Source organism: Melospiza georgiana, chromosome 19, assembly GCF_028018845.1.
Source record: "Melospiza georgiana isolate bMelGeo1 chromosome 19, bMelGeo1.pri, whole genome shotgun sequence".
Lineage (NCBI taxonomy): Eukaryota > Metazoa > Chordata > Aves > Passeriformes > Passerellidae > Melospiza > Melospiza georgiana.
Genome location: NC_080448.1, coordinates 8,858,929 through 8,879,242, shown reverse-complemented (window position 1 = coordinate 8,879,242; position 20,314 = coordinate 8,858,929). Strand labels below are relative to the sequence as shown.

Here is a 20,314-nt window from a genome sequence, read left to right as displayed (position 1 = left end):
CTGTCTAATGAGAGGTTTGGCTGATGAGGAGGGCACAGAACCCCTGGAAACACTCCTTGGGTCAGTGGGAGTTGGCAGAGATGCTGCCCTAACAGAGGTGTGGTGTACAGGGCTCTGCATCTCCAAGCACATCTGGATTTCACAGCATCACTCCAAAATGGAGCCACGGCATCCCCATCACTGCCATCCTTGGCAGGAGGCACATGGGAGCACAAAAGGGTTGCGGCACACCCTTTTGTGTGTGCCACAACCATGCCAGAGGAGGGCTGGGGCTGGGCTGACACGGCATCTCCTTGCTCCCACCCTCTGCCAGCCTGGTTTCCAAGCAGGAGTGTTTAAATGCCTTTTATGTTGTGACTCAAATGATGAAAGGCCCGAAAATGGGACTAACAAAGACGAGTTGTACTTCAGAATAAAAAAACCCATGAAAGCAGCAGATGCTGTCATAGGAATAAATTGTATCAACAGCGATCAGATGGGAAGTGAAAAGTCAGAATGGAGTTGTTCTGTCTTTCACGCTTCCAGGGAAAATTTCTGGGTCCATGAATTTACCCAGAATCAGGTAGGATGAAAGACTTTGTCTTGCAAGGCATTTCAAAGGATCTGGGAACCTCCAGAGATGTGGCCACTTGGACAGGGAAGTGGGGCCCCTCAGTTTTAATGAGCATTTCAGTTGCCTTCCTTTATCCTTCTGCCAAGATCTCATTTTTGTTTTCTTTACTTTTCCCTTAAAACCGCTGATTTCCACTCCTTGCGATTTGTTTTAACTTTGCAAAACGTGCATTCGAGCCACACAACACGAGGAGGAGGAGGGCAGAACATCCCCATCACTCCATCCAGCCCAACCTGTTGCTTCTCACCATACAAAACCAAACATCTGCGGCCAGCCCAGATGTTTCGGCACCACCAACCTTCAGCATCTTCCCGGCCCTGCAATGATTTCCCATCTCCCCTTTCCGCCGTGACAGGATCCTACACAGGCTGTAATTAATAGAAATTAGTCTGCCAGGACCTTGCAGCCCCATCCCATAATTACTTGGCCTTGCTGTGTTGGAGGCACAGGCTCGGCGGCGGGCTCGAGAGCCGCCGCTGATGGGAACACATCCCGTTATCAAGCTATTTTTATTAAGCTTTTAATGCAGGCATTTGCGTGGTGCTGGGGGATGTGCAGCATCTCCACAAAGTCCACTCCCAGAGGGATGTTCAGGGGGATATTTTGGGATGGAATACCGGCACTGGAGCTAGACAAAGCAGGATATTAGCAGAGCGCCGTGTCCTGACCGCGTTCGTCGCTTGCGCATTAATTCCCAGCACCCAACTGCTCCAAACATTCAGTTTGCAGGGGGTGAAAAAGACTTGCTGCTCAGTGCTCAGGTCCCCCACATCCCCACACACCCCAAGAGCTGTGTGGGAGAGCGACAATGCCCAATATCCAACTGGGCACATGGCATTTCCTCGCGGCTCATTAAGCCATCCAGGGCCGGCCGGCACAGCTCAGCTCTTCACACTGCTCTGCTTTTATCGCTGCCTTTTTCATGAGCTGGTAAAAAGTTCAGTGCAAAGCACAGGAGAGGTCTCTGAAAGGCAGCCGTGCTCATGACCCAGCATGCTGGCTCCAGTGGGGATGGGGTTTTGCTGGAATCTGCAGGGATTTTCACTTGGAGGGCTCGTGGCATGGCCCTGAGAGGAGACCAAGGGCACAGGGGAAGGTGCTGCTGCCCTTTTTGGGTGTGGGAGAGAGGCCTGAGGTTGCAGGCTGGGCTTCAAATGACGCCAACACTTCTTTTTTGGTTGGGGGGGAAGAAAATGTGACAGAGCCGGCGGCTTTGATGCCTGCCCGTCCGTCTCCTTCCCCCCTGCTGCAGGCAGAATGATGTGCTGCTGAATGAGGGAGAAGGTACACGACAGGCTCCAATTTGCCCTCTTCCCCACCAAACACAAGGACATCCAGTAAATCTCAAATGCAGAAAGGCTGAAGAGGGATGATGAAAGGGAGCCCGTGTGGCACGGCGCAGAATCGGCCTGTGGATCTCGGTGGCACAGGACACTGCTGGGGTCGGGACCTCAGCAGGATCACAAGTTTATAGGACTAATCTCCTCCCTATTAGCCATGCCTGCATGAAACTATCTTTGCCTCCGTGTTGGGTTGCTGTCCACTCCCAGCTCCAGCCAGGTAAAGATCCACCCAGCACATCCCTGCTTTTCCAGAGCCTCCAGTTTTTCCATCTCCTGTGGATGTGCGCTGGATGGGGCAGCCAAGCGTGCGCTGAGAGCCCAGGCAGCTGTCACTTTGCTCTTCCATCTCATATTTGCTCAGTTTTGGCTGCATTTCTGATCCTAAAGAAACCCTCCTGTAGCTCCTGGCCAGCTGCTGGCAGGGAAAGGGGCTGGTGAATCTGCTTTCCCTGCACATGAGCTTGTTCAGCGTTTGATACCGATCTGGCTGGTGCTCAGCCGGGGTGGGTTTTGTCATTTCATCTGCAATTGTTTTGCTGTGAAGCACCTCGAAGGGCTCACTCCCCGGCTGTTTGTTACAAAGGACACCGTTCTTATTACCGCTGTGAATGAACTGCTTTGCATTTCTGTGAATGGGAAGGAAAACTTGTCACCTCAGGACAAAAAGGGAGTGGAAGTATCTGATGATCCCCTGAGACACCTCAGACAATCCACTAAGCTCAAGTCATCCTCCTGTATTTCTTTCCTCGGGGGCAATTGGAATTATTAGTCCCTTCTCAAGGACCTCGAGATCTCCCTGTCCTTTGCCAAATTCCATCCCGGCCTCACTGCAGGATGCTGGCAAGTCCTGCCAGAGCCCTGTCCTGTGCTGGGGACCAGCCTGGTGCCTGCTGGGAGTCAGGACAGCAGTGCCAGGAGCTGGTGAAATCCTTATCCATGCCTGGAATCCTGCTCAGGGTGTTCCCTGGTCCATGCTGTTCTCTCGTGGAGCATCCTGGTGTGCACTGGCACCTCCGGCCTCAGCAGGACCCAGGGATTTGACTCATCCATGCCCAGGGAGATGTGCCTTTCCCTCCAGCATTTCTGCACTCCTAAAAGGCCCCAGAGGCTTTGGAGATGCTGATTGATTGGGGTGAGACACAGGGGCACACTAAACCCTGCAGCAGACCCAGGGAAAGAGGATGGTCTGTCTCCCCTGATGCCCAGGGACAGGACATGTGGGAATGGTTGCACCAAGGGAGGATTAGACTGGAATTAGGAAGCATTTCTTCACTGAGAGGGTGATCACACACTGGAACAGGTTTCCTGGAGAGGTGGCTGATGCCCCAAGCCTGTCAGTGTTCCAGAGGCATTTGGACAGTGCCCTTAATAACAAGCTTTAGCTTTCTGGCAGATGGAGCAGATGATAATTGTAGCCCCTTCCAAGAGAAATATTCCATCCCATCCCATCCCATCCCATCCCATCCCATCCCATCCCATCCCATCCCATCCCATCCCATCCCATCCCATCCCATCCCAATGATCCCATCCCAAAGATCTGTCTCCAGCTGCAGCAAGCAGCAGCCCAGCCTCTGATTTAAACTCTTTTCTCCCAAATCTGAGCTACTGGGGTTGTTCCCTGTGCCTGCAGCCACAGGACCAGCAGCATCCCACTGCAGTGTTCCACCAAGGGCATCCCTGCCACGGAAGGTGTGCTCAGAGCTGGGGTTAAGCAGAGCAGATTATGCTGGGAAAACACACTCTACACTCCCTCTGCTTCTGCCTGTGTTAGTCCTGAAAGAAGCATTTAAATTAAACAAGTTTCTATAGCCAAGTTTCAATCCCACAGCCACTTCCACCATTGACCTCCTTTTTTCCCCCTTTTTCTTCAGCTTGAGAGCGGGAGGAGGAGATGCAGACAGAGAGGAGTGCTAATTAAACAGGGAGTTCCACATTAGGGTACAAATCCTCTGGACTAGCACAAACCCTGCCAATTTCTGCATTTATTTATTATTTTTTCAGTACAATTGTAATTTCCAATGGTGCCTCCAGCACCAGGAGAGAGTTCAGGGGCTGCTCTTGGAGAGGATTAGCACGCTGGAAGCATTATTACTTTCCTTCACTGTGAATTCAGGAGTGATTCCCTGACGGCTGCACTCTATATAGAAGTGAATCGGTGCTAATTTGTTTTTGAGGATCACACATCCACCAACATGTGAAAGACAATCCTGCTTCTCGATGTATATTTTGAGCCAGTGCTACAGCAAACAACAGAAAATAAGCAAGCAGAGCAAGCCAGACCTCCCTCGCCCGGAAAGCCAGGGCTGGAAAAGAGCGGACTTCCATTAATTTTTGTCTGTCTGAGTTGGTTCTGCATCTTTCCAGAATTATTTTGGGGTTTTGGCCCTGCTGCCCGTGGCAATGGAGAGCAGGGCTTTGGCCAGCTCTCACATGGAAAGCCTCAGGGACGCCGTGTTGGACGGGATGTCAGAGAGACTGAGCCTAAAAGGCTCCTTGCTTTTTCCTGTTCAATCATGCTCGAGTTTAACTGCAAGAGAGGAATAAATGAGCTAATTGAATCTGTAGCTATGGAGGGCACCTGGCAGGGGAGCAGCAGCCCCACCACCCATGGCTCCTCTCTCTCTGTTTGTGTGATTCAGAGGGACGTGGTCTGTGGGGAGATATCAGAGCCGGCTGAAATGGAAGACAAAGCTATTGTTTCAAACAGAGTTATTGATTTTTACATTATTACACTATGAAATTTATGGTCTGGTTTCAAACTGCAATAGGAGTTAATGACCACCATCCAGAAACTTCCAGGTGACCTTGGCCTTGACTTTGGTGGGGGAAGGTGAGCAGCTCCAGTTACCAGGTCAGCAAATGTAAATTGAAGTTGCAGCACCCTAAAGGACTGGATTTTGGGGTGCTGCTGGCTCTGGGTCTCCGCCCTGAGCTTGAGCTCACAGCAAACCCCAATCTGGTTGACAGCCATGATGGAGTGAGGAAATTGGACCTTGGGAATTGGACCTTCTCAGCTCCAAACAAAAGTTGTTCCTGCTGTTAAGCCACGTTTTCCCCCCAGCCAGGAACACCTGGATGTCCCCAGAGCTCCTGAGCACGGTTCTCCACCCGCAGCTGGCCTCCTAGCACAGCCTGGCTGCCCAAGGGTTTGCTCCTTCCAGTCACAGCTGGAGAAATGCAAACCAAGGGGCTCAGGGATGGGTGAGGAGCACCCAGGGAGAGGAGAAACCCTGTGAGAGGGGAGAGCAAAGGGCAGTGCCCAGAGCAAGCAGCTGCCTGCAAAGGCCACTGCCCATTCCTGGTTCTAGCTCTCCCATCTCAGTCACAGGATTTGCCCTCAGAGTGATAAGAGGATGTTTGTGCCAGTTAACACATGAGGTACTGGTGGCACAGAAGGGTTTGCAAAGGCACTCCCCAGTCTACAGCCTTTTCCTGGCTTTTCTGTGAAAGGTACCTCCTGATGCATCTTTTGGCACCAGGCTCTTCCCAAAGCTTTCCTTTAGCACTATTCCTTCCAAATTTCCTTATATGCTTCTTCCTATGGGAACTGTGTTTCCAACTTGCCAGCCAAGGAAGGCAATTTCCAGCTGCTGGAGAAGGTTTTTTTCCCTTGTAGTGCCATCTCCCTGGAACATCCCTGATGCTGCACCCCGAGCTAAAGTCGTGTGAAGCCAGTAGCCTCCAAGCTCATCTTCTGCCTCGGAGGTCATAATTGCCATTAAATCACAGCTTGCCTAACCAAATTATGCAAAACCGAAATTATCTCCAATGATTTTTATGTTGCTGAAATGTTCCAGAACTGCCGGGGTGATGACTGGGGGATTGGGAGCAGCTGTCACTCCATCAGAAACCATAACTCCAAACAGCTGGGATCTGTCAGTTATTTATGACACCGGTCGCAAAAAAAAAAAAAAAAAAAAAAAATAAAATAAAATAAAATAAAATGATGAAGGTGGATGGGTGGCTGCCACTCTCTGGCTGAAAAGCAGCTCGTGCAGAAAAGCAGAGCCTCGTGTGCCGGTGCTGGGAGCTGCAGCTGATGTTTGGGGAGCAATCCCAGTGAGGATGCTCCTGCTGCAGGGCCGTGGGGCAGCACCTGAGGGGCTTTGCACAGAGGCTGAAAGGGAGCTGCTGCTCGCTGGGGAATTTAGGCTTTGTGACAGGCAGCATGGGCATGTTTATTTTATCCTCTGTGTTGCAAAGAAAAAAAAAAAAAAAGAAGAAGAAGAGGAAATAAACCCTGCAGCTGCTAAGCAGGGTCTGACACTGCTTTGTCGAACCGTCCCAGATCCTGAGTTTGGCTCTTGGCTCGTGCCCAGTTGCTTTTGCTACTCTGTCCTTGCCTTTCATCGTCCTTCACTTAGCTGATGAAATTGTGAGCGTTTGAGGCTGCTTTTTCTCCCTAAACAACAGTTTCTCTCTATGTGAACATCCAATTCTGAGGTCGTTCCCAAGTTTCAAAGTGTGCTTTCCCCCCCGGGGGTTGCAGTCATGTCTTTGTGCACCAGCTTGTTAGGGGTGGATTTTGAAAAATCCTTTGATAGATGCAGGGTGGGAACAGGAGAGGAAAATCTCTCTGTAGAGCTCAGTGAGGTGCTGGTGTTAGAGCAGGTGTGAGTTTGGCCTCAAAAGAGGGTGAGTGGTGAGGAAGCTTCTCCCTTTTTGATAATCCCGCCTGTGAGCAGATGCTTTGTCCCCACTTGTAGCGCACTCTGGTTAAGTATTATTATTTATATTATGTAGTAGCTATACATAGTGTTTTATGGCAGCAAAGATACATAAATCAGCCACCAGAAGACGAGGGCTTTGCTCTAAAGAGCTTATAAATCTAACAGCTTGAGCAGCCCTGGTAATGGACACAGTAAGCAGGCAGTCAAGTTGCATGTAGACACGAGCTAAGATGGGTCTCCCAAAGCAGATGGTGGGTTTAGGAGAGATTTGGAAGAGAAGCAACCTGCTCCATCCTCGAGAGCGGATTCTCCTGCTGGAGAATTAGGCAGGCTCTGACCCACATAAGCTTGTCCGGGTGGAGAGGTGAAAATATCCATCAGGGAGAAGCAGCCCACCAAGAGGGAGTGCTGGGGTTTGTGCCAGGGCTGCCTTTTGGGGTCGTCCTGCAGGACAAGATTCCCACCATCCTTGTCCTAAGTGATATCTTGGCCACGAGTCTGAGCCTCCTAATGAAAGTAAGTGGCATCGTGTTCTAAAGAAACCGAGTCCCTGCCTGGCTCAGAGGCACAGCAAAGTGTTCTAAACCTTAAAAAGCAAGAAAACTGCCGGGGCAGGTACACCTGGCTCTCTGGAGCAAGTGGCACTGCAGAGTCAAGAGTCCCTGCCGTGGTGGCAGAGAAGTGCTGCAACCCTTCAAACCATCTGTCTTTGATCCTGGGTATCAAACCAGGGTTTTTTTGTTGGGGTTTTTTTTTTTTTTTTCAAATTTCTTCCTGTGCTGGCACCGGCCTGGGAGGAACCTGGTCTGGGCTGGAGAGAGATGTGCAGTGTCTGGCTCCGGGTGTCTGCATTCTTCTGGCTGCCTTCAGCTCCTGCACAAATTGAGGCTTCACGCTAAATGCATTACACTGTATAACAATTAATCCCGTGCTACATATAGAAAGTCCTTACTCATCAATAATGCATGTGGGAGGAGTGATTTTCACTCTCAGTAATAAGGCTAAGACAATGGAAACAAGCAGGTAATGGAGAACATTTATAAAGATGTTAATCTAATAATGAGTCTAATGCTGTTAAAAGTAAGACTGCAAACTGGACGCATCCAAAGATAAATTATTTCAAGCATTCATTAACTGATGCCTAATTAATGCCCAATTAGAGGGATGTTACATGGGAAATGGTTTGGACAGTCAGACGAATTCATTCCAATCACTGAAACCTCAGTCAGAGGCAGGAGGCAGCAGAAGGACTCGGCGAGCAGAGGCCGGGGTGACACAGCACGTCAGTGGGAGAGAGGCAGGAGATAAACACCCCTTTGCTGGTTTTATCCGTGTCAGCAGGGATTTGGGTTTACTCACTCCACCAGCAGGTTCCTGGAGGATTTTTCTGTGCTGCTTTTGAAGCTCTCCCTCCCCGGCGAGCTCCGACATGGGCTGGTGACCCTCCGTGTGCCTCACAACATTTACAAGATGAAGTTGAAAGGGCTGAGTCAGGAATAACAAGTTAGACAGGGTCAAACTCTCAGGAGAGCTGGGCTGGGGCCTCTCAGGGGGCTCCCATGGTGTTTTCCAGTCTGGGAAGCCCAGTGAGACCCAAGAGCTCCTGGCTGCCATGCCTCAGTGGGGTTTGGCTGCTGGATATCCCAGTGCTGGGGTTACAGCCTCAGGAGCTTCATGGCTTCATAACCTTTTTGCTTTTTGGGGATCTCATTCCCGGATCTGAACTGGGAGCAGTGCCAGAGCAAGCCATGAGCAGCTTTTCACAGCACTAAGCAGGCAGCAGGTTTTACAGGCTTGGAAGGGATGAGACCACAGGCCTTGTGTGCATCCACTGGGGAGTCCAGACCTTCATGGAATTACTTTGGGTTGGAAGGGACCTCAAAGAACGTCTAGGGCAGAGATACCTTCCACTAGGACCAAGCTGCTCCATACAACTGGCCTTGGACACATTCAGGGATGGGGCAGCCACAGTTTTTCTGGGCAGCTTGTGCCAGGGCCTCACCACCCTGGCAAGGAAAATTCCTTCATTATACCTAATGTAAACCTACTCTCTATCCAAATCCTGTTCACCCTTTTTTCCTAAGTATCCATCCTTCTGTTTCCCCATTCTCCTCTCTCCCAAGCTGCAATAGGAGGAAAGACATCCCTGTCTTTTCTTCCCCCCATCCTATTCTCAGGAAGCTGAGAGCCAGTAACAACCCCAGCCTATCCTCACTGCCATCCCTGGCTGCAGGAATCCCATCTCTCTCTCCATAGGAGCTCCAGCCATTAACTCAGAGCCGCCTGTTAATTAAAGAGATGAACTCAGTTCCCTCTGACCTTTACCTCCGGAGTTATCCCCGCAGGCAGCGAGCTGTTAAACGCCGCGTTCCCTTTCTGCAGGAACCTCCACCTTGGCCGTGCTCCAGGGAGGCCTGGGCTGCCTTGGTCCATCACCATGCATTGCTAACAGCCTCCTGTCATCACCATCCCTACACGTGAAATCCTGTGTGCTCCCAGATCCCTGCCCAGCTCCACCTCCCGTCAGTAATCCCGTTAGCCTGGCAACTGTCGTGTCACGGAAGAGCGCATAAAACTGTTGTTTGGAAGCAATATGTAATCTTCCAACCTGCTGCGTGTAGCTGGGAGATGGTTTATTGATTCAGACCCTTGTGATTTGGTATTTGCAATAACAGGCTCTGCATGTGGGAGATCGTCACAGCACTTGTGCCTGGCAGGGTTTTGCTAATAAACATCAGACCTACAGAAGGCGCCGTGCTCTGGTGTCACCGAGGTAAGACGGGGGACATGGAGTTGTCCCACCTTGGTGGAGCACATCCTCGAGTTGAAAAACCCAGCAGAACATATCTGCAAACACTGCTTTATCCCTCCCGTCGGAGGATAATCACAATATCCTCAGGACACCGCTGTTTCCCGGGCTGTGAGTGGCAGCCAGGGCTCCCGTTCTGGCAGGGAGCTCTGGGTAGTCAGCACGACGCTCCCACCAGCGCAGCCCCTCGCTCATCGTGCAGAGGCACGACAGCAAAGCCAAAATGCTACGGCAGTGACTTGGAGAATGTTCCTTTTCCTACACAGCCGTAGGAGTTGTCGCGAATTCAGCGTTCCCGACTCACCAGCCCTTTTTGGCAGTGGCGCAGGGATGAGACATCCCTCCTGGTAGCCCGTGCTTCGTTTCTGAAGGGCAGTGCCTGGAAGTCATCCCCCTCATTCCCATCCCCAGGCAAGGCTCCATCCCATGCTTTGGGCAGCGATGCTATTTTTTCCCCTATTAACCGCCCAGTCAGCGATGACTGGCTCTTACTGGTGATTTATGGAGAGTCTGAATAACTCAGTTTACCTAAAATATGTGGCAACTTTGCCTTGAAAGGATAGGGTTAGATGGAGGGGTCACCTGCTGTTAACTAAACAGCAATAGATCTCCATACCAGGGAAAAGGCAACAGCAACCACACAGTTATATTTCAAATACAATTAATAAGAAAACAGTGAGGTTTTTGTGCCTCCAACTCGTATCAGGCTGTAGGCACTGAAAAGAAGGACTGTAAAAGCCCAAGGGGTCCTGGCTCTTGGACTAGCTGGTGATAACGACGTGGAGTAATTAGAGATGAACTCCACTTCCACTCTCGTTTTTCAGATTAGTACAAGCTGAGCAGGACTCGTGGGCAGGATGGCACCGGCAGCTGTGCGCTGCTCCGCTGTTACTCCTTTTCCCTGCAAAGTCCAGAGGCAGAATTCATTAGACATGAGCAAATTTTGCGTGTAAGAGGAAAAAGCCAAATCTAGGAGGAAAATCTGAATGAGAAATGACAAGTCTGGTGCAACGAGTCTGAAAAGCCGCTCGGCGCAGAAGGAATAGCCTGAAAGCAAGCCTGGTGCGAGGAGTGGGAGCGAGACAAGAGCGAGTGGGGCGGCGGAACCCGAGCTCTGAGGAGCTGAGCAGAGGGAGGGCACGGTTCTGCCTCATTCTCTGCTTCTCTGCTGCTAGAAAAACCCCAGTCACAGGCACATTCTGTAGCATTAGAGGATGCAATATGCTTTGCCACAGGACATCCATTTAAAAATATGTCTGAGCATCCCACTTCCAAACGGAGTTTTCGGCTCAGCCTTTTCCACCAACTGCTGACAACATGTTTCCCTGTAAAGCGCTCGGGTTTCGGGGTGGATGGTGGTGTCTAACAACTGTAGTGAAAGGAGACAGTGGGGATAGGTCTGTGCCTTTGGGGGGAGTGGGATGCACCGCACACGTGTGATTTTAGGTGCTTCGCTGGGAATTGCTGAATCTCTGCAGCTTTTCCTTTCCAATATGTGCAGGCGATTTAACAGATGCATTTCAAGAGGAGTGGGGGCACCTGCGAGGGTTTGAATTGCCCCTGTTTGCTCTCACACCGCGGCATTTCCTTGCCTGCAGGCAAAGGGGCTCTGCTGCCTGAATTCTCACCGAGAAAGTTTCTCCTGCCTGTTCCGGGCTGGGAACACAACCAGGGGCCTGTTGCAGGCAGGGAGAGGAGGCAGGGAGTACTCCATACATCACGTTTCAGCTGCCGTGGGTGATGAGCCTACTCATCACAGCCGCGTGGGTAATTCATGAGCAGAGAGGAGGGCTGAGCTAATTGGGGGCGTTTTTCACCCGGAATAGTCTCCGGAGCAGCGATGGGTGGGCGGGAGGTGCCCGGTTCCCGCTGACGCCGCTCTCCCCTCTCTCCGCACAGGGGGGTTTGCGGAGCTGCTGCTGGTGCTGCTGGGGCTGAAGGTGCCCGGTGCCCTGGGCTGCCCCACCGACTGCGTGTGCTACCCCTCGCCCATGACCGTCAGCTGCCAGGCTCACAACTTCGTCACCATCCCCGAGGGCATCCCTGAGGACAGCGAGAGGATCTTCCTCCAGAACAACCAGATCACCTTGCTGCTGCGGGGCCACTTCAGCCCTTCCATGGTCACCCTCTGGATCTACTCCAACAACATCACCTTCATCGACCCCAACACCTTCGACGGGTTCATCAACCTGGAAGAGCTGGACCTGGGGGACAACCGCTACCTAAGGGCTTTGGCTGCAGACACTTTCCAAGGGCTGGTGAAACTCCACGCCTTGTATCTGTACAAGTGCGGGCTGAGCTCTCTCCCCAGCGGGATTTTCGGTGGCCTCCACAACCTGCAATACCTTTACCTGCAAGACAACCACATTGAGTTCCTTCAGGACGATATTTTTGTTGACTTGGTTAACCTCAGCCATCTTTTTCTCCATGGAAACAAGCTCTGGAGCCTCCATCAGAACACGTTCAGGGGACTAATAAACCTGGATCGGCTGCTCATCCATCAAAATCAGCTGCAGTGGATTCATAGGCGGGCTTTTCATGACCTCCGAAGATTGACCACCCTTTTCCTGTTCAATAACAGCCTCTCGGAGCTGCAAGGGGACTGCCTGGCCCACCTGGGAGCCCTGGAGTTCCTCAGGCTGAATGGGAACCCGTGGAGCTGCGACTGCAAAGCCCGTTCCCTCTGGGAATGGCTGCACAGGTTCAGAGGCTCCAGCTCCAGCGTCATCTGCGAGTCCCCCGAGCAGATGCACGGCAAGGACCTCAAGGTGCTAAGAGCAGAAGACTTTAGGAACTGTTCAGGGTCCGAGTCGCTCCACCAGATGAAAACACACACCTTCTCCACGGCGGACAGAGGAGCCTCCAAATCCCACCACCCCCACCACTCCTCCAAGGAGAAGGGGAAGGAGCGAGGGGCTGAGAACAGTTTGCACAGCAACCAGCCCGCCGGCCCGCCGGGCTCCCGGCCGGGCTACCGCAAACCCGGCAAGAACTGCACCAGCCACAAGAGCCGCAACCGAACCTCCAAACCGGTGTCCTTGGGGCCGCGCAAAAACGGGCAGGAGTTCCCGGACTATGTGCCTGACTATCAGCACAAATACAGCTTCGGGGCCGTGCCCACGCTGTCGCCCAGGCGCAAGGGTAAGTGCACCCGGCGGACGCCCATCCGCCCGCCCAGCGGGGTCCAGCAGGCGGCCGGCTGCCCGGGGCTCAGGGCGTCGCTCCTGCTTTTCCTGGTGGTGTTGGCGGCCGTCATCCGCTGAGCCCCGCCGGCCCCGGCCGCGGACGGAGCGGAGCTTGTACTGCCACCAATCTACAAAGGACCAGAGTTTCTTTTCTTCTTGTTTTTTTGTACGTGGCTCAGCGTTGGCCTGGCGAAGGGAAGAACGTTGTCTCGGCTTCCTGCGAGGGTTGTCTGCGTGCCCGGCCGGACTGTGCCGAGCGCAGCGGGAGCAGATTAAAAGGCATTATCACACCTTGTCACAAACAGCCTAACCGAGCACCTACGACAATAACAACAAAAAAAGCCAACCTTACAAAAAGCAGATAACGGGGGTGGTAACCAATTCGTCGGTGACAGCACCCAGACAAATGGACTGTATCCATGCTCTTGTGAAATCCCGTTCGTTTGAGAGCGCTCCGAACGACCCCTCCAATTACCGAAAGGAACATAATTGCTGTAAAAACCATCACCGATTAAGCCTACACTGTTTCTCTCTGAAAGTGAGTGCAAGGACACTGATGCCGATGTAATAAGGACATTTGGTTCTCCCACGTTTTAGCCCTTTTGGCTCCAAACCCAGAGGCCAAAGTTGGCTGGGAATCTCTTAGAAGACAATCTCAAAACCCCTGAATATCTCAGGCATTACAGCAGAACAGGGCTTGCCTGCTGGGCTTGGAGTAGCCGACAACCAAAGGAAAGACTGATTAGAGGTGGAATTAAACAAAAACAAAAAACAAAAAACCAAACCCCAACAAACCCAACACATAAAGAAATGAGGTACCTGCAGGAGGTGTGTTTTTTGTAACCATGTTCACACATCTGAGAAAAACACCCCAACAATTGCACAGGCTCCCCCTCTTCCCCTCAATTATCCATATGTATGTCTTACAATGTTTATAAACGATATGGAAACTGTATCTTCAGAACTAAGGATTGTATTATTGAATTTATAGCAGACCAGTATATGATTTTTTTTTTTTTCCTTGAGAAAACAAACCGGCAGCAGTGCCTACAGATGCTGAAAGCCATCGGGCGGGCTCAGTACACGCGGGGGAACCACAACGGACCAATGTTCTCAGCAATTCAGAACACTAAACTTTGGGAGGGGTTGGGGGGTGGCGGTGTGCGATGCAGCAAAGTCCATACCCAGAGAGCCAAAATTCACCCTTACATCCTAATTTGCAACTGGCAGGGGGTAGAGAGAGAGAGAGAGAGAGATTAATTAGCCCAAATAAATAGAGCCATAGAGCTCTGTCTCCGGAGAGCACTCGAGGCCCCGGGGAGGACAGGGGCTGGTTTTGGGGCTGGAGGCAGAGAGAGGCTTCCCAGCCGTGGCAGTGGCGTGAGGACCTTTATAGCTGGACTAAGGTTTTCACTGGGGCAGCAAGGAGCAGCTCCCAGGCTGCAGACAGACCTGACAGAGTCAGGAGGGGTTTTGTTTCTTAAAAGGAACAGATTCTGGAAGAGTCAGAGCAGGGGGAAGCGACAGCTTGCAGAGGACCGGCGAGAAGCGCGGTGCCCGAGGTTCCTGGTCCATGGCAGGAGAGGGAAATCCGTGGTCCAAGAGAGCTGTACAAAGGGGGTGGTGGGGAGGTGGAGGAGAGGGAGCAGGGCATCCTGTTCCTTTCTTCTTGGGTTAAACCATGCGCTGGAGGGATGTGTTTGCTGGTCGGGGGCATGGCAGAGCCGGCAGCTCCACCGTGGGCTCGGGGAGGTGCTGCCCAGATTCTGCATTTGGTGTGAATTCCCTGTCAGCGTGGATGTGTGAGACCAAACAGACACTGAAGTTAATGAAACAAGGGAAATAAAAGTGATCTTGGACAAGAAAAGGCTTCTGTTCTTTCCATAACCACATTTCAGCGGTGGTGTTTGTGGCTCAGGTGGGGGGGCTGGAAATGCTGAAAAAAAACCAGCTGCAGTTTTCCATCAAACACACAATTAATTCCAGGAAGGACGGGCCAGCTGGGGAAATGCTCTCCCAACCACTGTGGGGAAGGGGAGAGGGTATTTACACAGTGGCAGATCCCTTGGAGGTATCTGGAAATGGAAAGGGAAACTCCCACTGAAAAGAGAAGCAGAAAATTCCCTGATGCACTTGTGTTTACGAGCAGCTGGATGCTGAGAGTGGGAAGCTGGAGGGGCACGGCCTCCTCTGTCCATCTTGCGAGCAAGGAAAGCCAGAGGCTTGGATGCTTCTCTTTTAAACACCCTTCTTGGGGAATAGCAAGAGTGATTCTGGGAGGAGGAAGGAAGAGGTTACTTCATCAAGCCCTCTGCCTTCCAGCTCCTACCCAAACTTTTCTGTCTACAGGGCTCTAAAGCTCCACTAAAGGGATGTCCAATGCAGCCAGAACAAATAATCCGTGGTCTGAAATAGCTCCCTCATGTCCTACTCTCTATAACCAATAGCAACTGAATGAGCCTGGCACTGTCCCTCAGAAGTGGAGCATGTTGTTATGTTGGTTATTTCGTTTCATACTCTGGAAATCAAAGCTCTCAGTGGGAGAATGAAGAAGAGAAGCACTTTATTAATTTTTTTTTAAGTCTGTGTGTAACTCCTGTAATATAGGAGTGAAATGTCAGCGCAGGAGATGCTAATGTTTTATAAATGATTTGGGTGCAGCAGGCACGGTGGATAGTCTTTGAGATGAATTATATTAGAACAGACTACGCCTGGCTCAAAACCGTAATTGTATTTTTAGTATCTTTTCCTTTAACATGTAGGAAAAATAAAGGCAACTCCACGGTGTATTACAAGCCTTGTCAATCAAGTGCTCTAACTCCTAGTGATAAAGGCAACTGTTTAAAAACCAGAAGGGAGACATGATACACTGCTAAATAGGAGATGTCTCTTGACATGGCGTTGTGGTTTAACCTGGCAGGCAGCTGAGCACCACAGGGCCATGCTGGAATGGGGGAGAGGATTGGGAAAAATACAAGTGACATTCATGGCTTGAGATAAGGCTGGTTTAATAGGACAGAAATGAGAGAAACAATAATAGCAACAATAGAATTGGCATATGCAAACCAAGTGATGCACAACGCTGTTGCTCACCACCTGCTGATGCCCAGCCAGTCCCTCAGCAGAGGCCCTCAGTTTATGTACTGACCATGATTCTATTTGGTTTAGGATTTCCCTTTGGCCAACTGGGATCAGCTGTCCCTTCCCAGTTTATTGTGCCCCACAGCATCCTCAGAGGAGCAGAAAAGTCCTTGACTCACACCAAACACTGCTGAGCAACAACAAAAAATCCATGTGTTATCAACATTATTCTCATCCCAAACCACAGCTCCTAGAAGGAAAATCAACCAACCCAGCCCAAACCAGGACACACAGGTTCCTGCTATTCCTCCTGTCTCCTCCTCAGCTGCCATCCCTCCCCATCCCCATCCTTCTTCCACGACCACAGCTCTTTGAGGATAAACTAAATTTTTGTGGCATGCTCTGACACTCGGGCTCGATAATGAACTTCCCAGCTGCGTGGTTCAGCTCACCACGGCCCTGGGTTCACATTCGTGTGCCTTCTCCCCAGCTCCTTCCCTACAGCATGTCTTCATGCATTTTGAATGCTGCTCTGAGGCCTGGCAGAAATCCCCTCAGCTCTGCTGCAGCTCTCCAGAGGAGCAGGCTCAGGTATAACCCTGCCTGCCAGAGATTGTCTGACTGATAAGCTGGGGAAACTTGGGATCTCCTTGGAGTTGCTCCCAGGTGCCCAAGGGGTCTGGGAGGGGGAAAGAGATGATCCCCAAAGTGGTGGGAAGCCCCTTGGAGGTGATGTTGGCCTGGAAGGATGGGGTGAGGCCAGTGGGATGAGGTTCAACAAGGCCACGAGGCAGGTGCTGCACAACCCCTACAGGCCTGGAGCAGTGTCTAGAAAGGTGCCCAGTGGGAAAGGACCTGGAGGTGCTGAACACAAGCCCAAATGGGCAAGAAGGCCAAGGGCAGCTGGCCTGGGGTCCCCATCCCTGGAGGGATTTAGCAGACCTGTGGATGTGGCACTTGGGGACGTGATTTACTGGTGGCCTTGGCTGTGCTGTGGGTTAAATGTTGGACTTTATCACCACAGAGGTCTTTTCCAACCTAAATGATTCCATGATTCTATAAATTCTGAACCTTTCCGTGCTCCTATCACAAGCTCATCCTTTGGATGTGCCCTGATCCCCTCTCAGGGTGGGGACAGACAGGCCCTGTTGCCTGGGCAGACACTGCCAGTAGCTCCCCACAGCTCAGCTGTGATCTCCACACACCCCCCTGGGAAAAACATCACCTGAGCCTCTATTTGCTCATCAATTTGCCTTTCCTTGAGTGTTCTCCAGCCTGTGCTGCTCTGGAAGATGAGATCAGTGCCTGCTTTCCCCTTCCTCCCATCAGTGAGCTTTAACACTCTGACTTTGGGCTGCTCATGCAAATCCTTTCCATTAAAAAAAATAAACACCAGAGAACCCAGAAGAGACCCCAGACTGTGCCTCTGGGAACTCACTCCCAGCGGCAGAATCCCGTTTCCTGAGCCAGAGCCAATTTTCTCTCCTTTGTAGCACTTTTCCACAGTTTCATCCCATAATTGCTAATATGGAGCTTTTCGTACATGCTTTGAAATCAGAAACCACGCAACACTGCATCTCTTTTATCCTCCCAGGCAGGATGAAAAACCAAACACCTCTTGGATACTGAGAATAAATTTTGAGTTTATCAGCCTAAACCAACACCACGAGACCACAGCTTCTCCTGTGCTCCCCATCCCTTCCCAGACCACGCTCGTGCCCCCCCTGCACCAATCCCAAACTCTTTCCTTTGTCTCAGAAAGTTGCTTTGTGACATACTCCCCTTCAGAGGGACACAGCAGAACAAAAGCACCACTTCACATTCCTCCCAGCTAAATAACACTTTTTTTTTTTTTTGCAGCCCTTCAAGTTTATCCTTCCCTAAATCCCCTGCCTGTGTATTCTTTCCCTGTCTTAGCTTCAACCACTCCCCCAGGAGCACTTCCCAAGAGCCCATTTCCCATTACCAAGATTATTTCCTTTTTTATCATTATCTCCTTGAGGTCCTGCTGGTGGGCACCAGCCCCCTGTGCCCCCAGGCCCCTCTTAGCACATCCAGCATCCCCTGAGCTCATCCCTGCTTTGGAGAAACGTGAGATACTGACACCAGCGCTGGTGGGAACAGCGATTCCAGGGATGCTGTTGTGTTCCTGACTGCGTTGGAGTTTGTGGGTTACAGATGGAAGCAAAAGCCGCTCAGAAAGCAGGACACGGGTGCTCACACCCTGCAATGTGTGTTTTTGGGGAAGGTGTCACGCTGACGAGCCACAAACATCTCTGCCCAGGAGCAGCACCCCTCCAGGGTCCCCATCCATCTCTGTCCTCCCCTTTCCCAGAGAAGCAGCCCTCAGCAGGGAGAGGGATGTGTCAGCTCAGTGGCCACCTCTCTGGTCCCCACTCAAAGGCAGCAAAATTGGCGAACAACACAAGTCCCTCGTTACCCAGCTCCCTGCTGGAAATTGCTGCTCAGTAAATCCAATTTTTCCCCCCACCCTGTGAACACGGGTGAAATTCTCCCCACTCTGCAGATGCAGCTTTATCTCTCTGCAGGCTCATCCCCACCCTCATCTCACAGCCCGAGTCCTTTCTGGAGCTGCCCCTGCATCCTCTTCCTCCTTTGTGAAAACAGAATCAAAATAACTGTTTAACAAATCAGCCATTACCTTCTCTCATGTCACCAATTCCCCGCTATCATTTCGTAATTGGCCAATTTTCTCTTTTACCTTCTCTCTGCTCTGAATACGTCTCGGGGAGCTCTGATTGTGTGTTAAAATATCCTCCCTAATTCACTGCTCAATATCTCTTTCTGCTCTTCTAATTGCCCTTTTAACTTCCTTCTAATTTTTTTATAAATCTCCTAATCCTCCTCCTGCACAGGTTGTTTACATGCACCGGAGAATGTATATGTATTAGCAGATGTTCCTGGGTAAATAATGCACAAAAGAATATTACTGCTTCACGCAAGCTGCAATTACTGCTTCCTTCAGAATAAGCCCTGTTTAACCCTCCTATTTAGGGCACACGCCCCTGCTCTTGCTGCACATCTCCAGGCTATTTCACTCCTGCTGCAGAGCATTAACACCACCAGCTCCACCACGGCTCCCTTGTTATCTTCTGGGGGGAAAAAGAAAATAATCCAGAAAAAAGAAAGAGAGAAAGAATCTAAGGATAAAGGGAATAATGATATAGTTACGCTCCAAAATGTTTTCTTTTTTTGGGTGGGATGCAGCTAAAAGGAACTAAACAAAATAGCCACATGAGTCAAACACAGCAAGTAATACCCCACAAATTGCATAGTCTTGGTGCTTTTGATTTATGGAGAGCTTCCTGCACTCCCTGTCACAGCCCTGGTGCTGCAGACAGGCACGGGGTCAGGCAGGCCTTGTTTGCCATCTGCTTTGTAAAACACTTCCTAACATTACTCAACATTTCCTTCCTCTTCTCCATTTCTCCTCTCCATTTGTTTGTGGTCTCCTCTTTGCCAACACGCTGCAGCACCCGCCAGATGCTCTGGATCCTGTGTTTTCCACCCAAAAGGGGGATGCTTAATCATGGGTTTAAGGTTACGGGTCTTGTTTGGATGAAAAGAGTCAAATTCTCCTCTCTGGGGATGCAGGCAGAAATCAGTGATTTGCAACCCAACCCTTGATCTTGTTGAGGGACAAAAGGCATTGCTGGAAGCTTCAGGAGTTTGGGTTATTTTGTACTTACAGAGTCTCAAAATCCAAGTATCAAATTGTGATTTGCAATAATGTCCTGGCCAACAGAACGTCTCTGGTGTCTTACACCTCCATCCTGCCAAAACTACATCCTGCTACACCCTGCGAGGCTCCAGCACCCACACTGAGCACCTCACCTGCCCAAACCTGCCTGGGGGACAGGAGATTTAAACAAATGGAGCTGGAGGGAACCCAAAATCTGATGGAAACAGTGAAAACTCTGCTGCTTTTCAGGGGCTGCTCTGCCACACACGGTGGAAAGCAAAACACTTCTATTAAAATACAGAATTGTTCATATGACAGGCTGAGGATTGCTGAGGCTGTTATGGAATAATGAAATTCTTGGCTATTTGCTGACTAGCCCAGGAAGATTTCAATTTCTCCCCCACAAACACACACTTTGTTCCCCAGAGAAGCAGATCCTGCTCCCATCAAGGGTTGCCACCATCCCTGGAGATGGATTTTGTTTGCCTCAATCTGAGCTGCACCAGGTGATCCCTGTCCACCTGGGCAGGTACCACAGCACCCCCAGGACAGGACTTGTCTGCACCTTCCCCATCTCTCAGACGAGATTTAACACCTCCACTTTGAGCCTACCAGCATGACTTGGTTTTTTCTTTTTTTTTCCTGCAGACCTCGCGAAACTTCTCTCAGGCCTGATTTCTCGATAGTGCATACAAATTGCTCTCCTTGGAAAAGGTTTTCATCATGATTCCCCCAGTCAATCCTTCCACAGCTAAAATATCCCGTAATCAAAGGTGTTGGCTCCTCACACATCTTCTCTGAGGAAGCTTCTCTGCGTGTTCTGGCTCGTGAAGAGCCTTGCATGCCCTTGTGTCCTCAGAAAAAGCCCTCCTGGAGCCCCTCCTGGGAATCACAGGCTATCTGTGTGATT

The 20,314-nt window shown here is 50.9% G+C and overlaps 1 protein-coding gene across 1 annotated transcript in view; it reads left to right on the top strand.

Moving 5' to 3' along the window:
• RTN4RL1 (reticulon 4 receptor like 1) overlaps nt 1-14,487 on the top strand; it is a 29,292-nt gene extending 14,805 nt beyond the window's left edge. The window contains exon 2 of the mRNA XM_058037772.1: nt 11,335-14,487. Coding sequence (XP_057893755.1) covers nt 11,335-12,698 — 1,364 coding nt within the window. The 3' untranslated portion in view covers nt 12,699-14,487. The remainder of the gene's footprint in view (nt 1-11,334) is intronic.
• Nucleotides 14,488-20,314: the final 5,827 nt, after the last annotated feature.